The sequence below is a fragment of the Cicer arietinum genome, chromosome 5 (assembly GCF_000331145.2).
Source record: "Cicer arietinum cultivar CDC Frontier isolate Library 1 chromosome 5, Cicar.CDCFrontier_v2.0, whole genome shotgun sequence".
Lineage (NCBI taxonomy): Eukaryota > Viridiplantae > Streptophyta > Magnoliopsida > Fabales > Fabaceae > Cicer > Cicer arietinum.
The window spans coordinates 79,255,951-79,261,471 of NC_021164.2; the positions used below are offsets into that span (position 1 = coordinate 79,255,951).

General features: G+C 32.7%; 2 protein-coding genes across 5 annotated transcripts in view; one reads left to right on the plus strand and one right to left on the minus strand.

The window, feature by feature from the left end:
* The first annotated feature begins 767 nt into the window (after positions 1-767).
* LOC101508875 (protein yippee-like) lies at positions 768-2,770 on the plus strand. 4 transcript variants are annotated; one of them, XM_073369118.1, is made up of 7 exons: positions 768-940; positions 1,028-1,127; positions 1,561-1,604; positions 1,923-2,031; positions 2,116-2,189; positions 2,276-2,354; positions 2,563-2,770. In XM_073369118.1, exons 2-7 carry the CDS (start codon positions 1,032-1,034, stop codon positions 2,569-2,571), a joined length of 411 nt encoding a protein of 136 aa, XP_073225219.1. In that variant the 5' UTR covers positions 768-940; positions 1,028-1,031; the 3' UTR covers positions 2,572-2,770. The 4 variants fall into 4 exon arrangements, with proteins under 4 accessions (XP_073225219.1, XP_073225220.1, XP_004500682.1 ...); XM_073369119.1 differs by having other exon boundaries at positions 770-940; positions 2,276-2,384; XM_004500625.4 differs by having other exon boundaries at positions 781-940; positions 2,116-2,171; positions 2,276-2,384.
* Positions 2,771-4,501: 1,731 nt separating this feature from the next.
* The window catches only part of LOC101508561 (arginyl-tRNA--protein transferase 2-like), a 5,451-nt gene continuing 4,431 nt past the window's right edge, over positions 4,502-5,521 (minus strand). The window contains exon 6 of the mRNA XM_004500620.4: positions 4,502-4,858. Coding sequence (XP_004500677.1) covers positions 4,742-4,858 — 117 coding nt within the window. The 3' untranslated portion in view covers positions 4,502-4,741. The remainder of the gene's footprint in view (positions 4,859-5,521) is intronic.

Genomic DNA, 5,521 nt, shown 5'->3' on the forward strand with positions numbered 1-5,521 from the left:
AAATGACAAATATTATTAATATTGTTAGAAGATAAGACTTCTTTATCACTTTAATTTTGTTAAAATAATATTGGATCTAAAACAAGAATTAACCAACAAAACAAAAAACAAATAATAGCAGAGAAAAAACAAAAACGGAGAATGTTTAGAAAAATCAGAAAACGGAGACTGATTATCGTTCTTCGTTTCTGCAATTTTGAAAAACTAGTTTTCAATTAAAGTAAACCAAAATTAAAGAAAGATAGGAGAAGAATAACACTCAGAATTACGTATTTGATCTCAATTGATGAGATCTACGTCACATCTTCTAGTATTTATCAATGTTTATAAACTAGCAACTATGACATACATCAACACATTTCAACATATTATAAGATATATTTAATGCATTTTCAGTTATAGTATTTAAAGGCATATTGTTTAACTAACTATAACAACCTTTGTCATAACTAAAATTAGTTATAATAATAACTAACTCCAAGTTATTTAATTATACTGATTTGAGACACACTTCCACAAATTTAATTATACTATTTTTATTTTAACATTTATATAAAATATATTTTTATTAAAAAAATTAACGGTCCGATTAGCAACTCTTAACTCTTTAAGTAACTCTTATTTTCGTAGCAATATTTTTAATATGATTTCTTGTATACATTAATTAAAATTTATCGATACAACTATTAGTATATACACTAAATGTTAAATTGAAGTTTATTTGATAAAATATCAAATATATGCTTCCAAACTTTATATTCTTAATAGAAGCTTTAGTTTAACATTTACCTAAAATGGTAAATAAACTTAGGTATAAGTGTGAGTTATCGGGTTGAAGTTCTTGCGAACATATTTGATTTAATATATTGGAAAGAGATATAGCATGATTATGTCATACTCAGAAAAAGCAAAGCAATACAAAAACAACCAACAAACACCGGTAAATCTTCAACCATTCATTTGTTGTTGTTCGTCTTTTTTTTCTCCTTTATCTGAATGTCCTAATTGACCTTCACCTACTGCACAGATTCATGGGGAGGTTGTTTGTGATCAATTTGGAGGGTAAGATCTATACCTGCAAATACTGTCGTACCCATCTTGCTCTTTACGAAGACATCGTTTCAAAGGTTCCATTTTCATCACTTACCCTCTTTTCTTTTCACAATCATTTTTATGGGTCTTGATTTTCAATTCCTTCATTGGTTATTCAACTGTCATGGATTTTTAGTTCTATGTGTTCATTTAGAAGCATTGAATTATTTTATTTTATTTTTTTGAGAAAATTTAGAAGCATTGACATGTTTATTGCTTTCTTATTATTATGCTTTTTTTTTTTGTTTCAAATGTTTTATTTTGCTACTTTATACCCCCATAAAGCCATGGAGATTTTCTTTTTTTAATAATAATGTGTGAGTTTATTGTTTCCTTTTCTAGTAAAATGCAACTAATTTATCAGAGAGGTGAGGTTTTCCTTTCTGAACTACAACACTGTACTGCTAATTTGAATTTAATAAAAACAAGTAATCTAACTATCAATATTTCCCTATGTTGTTATTTTAGACTTTCCACTGCAGACATGGGAAAGCTTATCTCTTCAATAAGGTGTAAGTTATGCTTATTACTTTTGGCATGGTTTGATTCTTAAGAAACTGAAGTAAACATTCACTTGTTGTATCAATACTATCAGCAATAATGGTAATGACTCCACTTACGCTGCGGTGTTGAAAATAAAAAGAAAAAGAACAATAGTAACATTTTGTTTATTCAATAACTTGTTTTAGAGTATACATTATGCAATTTCCACTTGTGTATCATCTTATCTTGCATCTAAGAAATGCCGATCAAATATGAAATCATTTCATTGAATGTACATCACAACTTCATAACAAGATCAATGCATAATCATTTGTATTATTTGACAGCATGAATGTTTCTCTTGGCGAAACAGAGGAGAGACTGATGATGACTGGTTTACATACTGTGGCTGACATTTTCTGTGTCGGCTGTGGATCGATCGTGGGTTGGAAATATGTAAGATTATGCGGCAATTCTGTAAACATTATTGTTTTGCCTTCTTTTATGTAGCTTTTAGTTACTCAAAATGGTGCTTTTCAGGAGACAGCACATGAAAAAGGCCAGAAGTACAAGGAAGGAAAATCCGTGCTTGAACGGTCAGTAGTAGAAATGTCGTAAGAAAACATTGTCAAATCAAAGTGAAGTCCTCTTGAGAATCAAGTGTATTGTAGTTGTTTAGATGGATTGTATTATTGGGCAGGTACAAGGTGTCGGGTCCTGACGGTAGCAATTATTGGATCAACAATGAAGCACACGTTAGCGGAAGCGATGCAGATGATGTATAGTCACTCATCCTGCCATTTATAATTGTACATTCCTTAACCCTGCAGTTAGTCAGATGAATGTGGATTTATGCAGGAAATTTTGCAAAATCAGCATTTTCCATACTCAATCAGTAACACAATTTGAGTGGTGATTACCTTTTTTGTTATTAAGAAAAATTTTATACTCAAACTTCTAATTGGTCCTGTTTTTTTTTATTTGTAGCAACAATAGTTGGATGAAGAAAGCCTTTGAAGTGCCATGTCCTGTATTTATGTCAAGTAAATGTAATTGCAATCTATTGAAATAAAAGATAGCTGAAAAATATGTATTGTTGGTCGATTTTATGTTAGTTTCTTCTTGAAAAGGACTTGAATCAGTTGTGATGCCAAATAAATATTGCTTTAATGAAACACTGACACAACTGAAGTGAGATGCAAAGATTTGAATTCAAGTGTTAATGCAGAAATTGGAAAATCATAATGGAATTGGATATAATATTAATAGTTTGGTAAGTATTTTCTCCTATCCATCATATGGCTATTATGATTTTCCTTATTACTAGCTATTATTGGTAGCATTGACTTTTTATCCTTCCATTTTTCAAACATAAAATTAAGAGTGGTGAATTAAGAGTGGTGATTGGCTTTCAGACCATGGTCCACCAAGGACCAGTACATGAAAATTATCTAAAACACTAATAACGATTGTCCCCACCCTTTAGAAGACAAAAATTATGGTGCTAGTTTGATGAAAACAAGGAAAAATAAATGAGTTGAGTTCTGAGACGTATTTTCTTTTGTTTTTACCGAATTGACATTGATTAATCTATTGTCTTAAATTTTATAATAAGAAAGACCGTGAACTTCTACTTTTAAAAGTGAATATCAATAATCTTAGACCACATATTTGTTATGTGGTTACTCTAACTCTTCTCCAAAAACTACATAAATTTTTCTTCCTAAAATGAATGTATGATCGAATTAATTTATCATACAAAATTCAAGAGGGGATGCTATATACTTATATTTCATGGAAATGGAATAAGCAAATTATGTAAGTTATTGTGCTTCCGCTTGCTCATACTCGCAGTGTTTGAATCCGATAGCCAACCAGTTATTCTTAATGGCATTCTCAACAATTAAACTTTTAAGAATGAGTTTGGGTTCTTATTATCACATTTTAAGGCTCCTTTATTTTTCTCATGCTAGATTGCTAGATACAATCTAACTTTCATGCAAAGGCAAGTGAATAGGGTCGTTCGTTGCTTTGCACGAGTGTATAACTTTAACTTATATGAGTAGTGTGCAAGGTATAACAGTGATGTCAAAGTTGGTTAAATGTCCACCTTCACATAATAAGAGGGAAAATGCTCAACCCCCACTTTCTCCACAACTTATTAACTCGGTAGTGTAATTTTATTGTTAATGTAAAATTGACTGAAATACCCTACCGAATACTAACTTACAATTGTATATGTAACACTCTATGAACAAAACCAAGGGGCAAATGAACAATCACTTAATTAGAGGTTAGGTTCGAGTCCAAAGGTTTTTTTAGGCCACTAGGCCATAAGTTGTTAAGTAATTATTTTTGTGTTAAGTTATAATTGGTTTTCAATTTTCCATTTTTTCATGAACATTAATCATTTTATAAAAAAAAAATTCAGGGGGAAATTCATAAACTTAATTTAATCAAGACACTCTTAAACTAAAAGTTGATATAGAGCAAAGTGGTTTGTACTTTGTAGTCAAGTTTTTGAACTCGGGCTTAACACGACCATATCTAATTTATTTAATGAATTTTATTGAAATAAGTCATTTTTATGGATACCAGCAAAACCATTCAATGAGCGCTGTATTCCTCTCAGACTTCACGACAATCTATTCTGATTATTTACCAAATCTAATAAACAACAAGGAGTAGAGCTGCAAAAAGAACCAATAAAGGACCCAGGAACCAGTATAACTTGGATCCATTGTTTCCACTAACTGGAAAAATTAATCATATAGCTCAATCTAACAATCATTAAATATGCCTAAGCTTTCATATAGAAAATAAAATTGGTTGAGGGAACTTGAAACTAGCAGAAATTTCCATATTAGTGCTTCAACTAAGGACTCTAAGATCCTTCCACATTCAGCAAATAAGGTTGGCAAAGAGATACACACATTAAATTAAATTCCATATATGCAATTGCGCAAGAAATTTGATGAACAAATCAGACATGTTAAATAAAACAAACCATTAACAAAAAACTTGAAGACTTCACATAATTGTAACAGCAAATGTTATTCCAGAGACAATCGAGGATCAAATTCAGCTCCAACAGCAAACCACACGGTCTTATTTTCTGGGGAGCATAGCAGTAGCATGTTATTAGATTCAAGTTTCAAGATATAAATTAACCGAGAGAATAGACCATTTGCTCAGATAACACTGGACTCACAACCCTCCTGTATTTCTGCAACTGTGGCTCCAAGTATCTCCGCTGCTCAGGACCCAACACACTTCGCAGATCCTTGAGAAATGAAAGCACAGTATATGCAAAGTAAAAGTAGACACACAAGTCAGACCGGAACGGGACATATAAATCATGCACGAGTTTGCAATTGTTAAACATACATGTCTACCTAAACATGCAACATGACTGATTTCACTTTGTATTGGAAACTCCGACTTAATTGCGGTCTGCCCCTAGCCGCCTAATTGCGGCATTTGGGTTGCTTCATTGCTGCCTCCAGCACCTCTGTTGTGTTGGGTGTTAGGGGGTGGATATAGTCTCACATTGCCTAGAGATATGGCCCGGGTAGTGGTTAAAAAGTTTGGGCAGTTCTCACCTTACAAGTCACTTCCATAGGTTGAGTTAGATCCAACACAAATTCTCATATAGTATCAGATGCTATCCTAGATCCTTTGATGGGCTTCCCGCATCGTCCATGGTTCAGGTCCATTGAGCTTGGACGTAAGGAGGGGTGTTGGAAATTCTACCTTAATTGTGGTCTGCCCATAGCCGCCTAATTGCGGCATTTGGTTGCTTCGTTGTAGCGTGTAGCACCTTCATTTGTAGTTGCCAAGAAATATGGCCTACGTAGTGCTTGCAAAGTTTGGACAGTCCTCCCCTAGAACTAGTCACCTTAAAGTCGGTTTTGTGGGTTGAGTTATGCCCAAACCCAAATTCTAA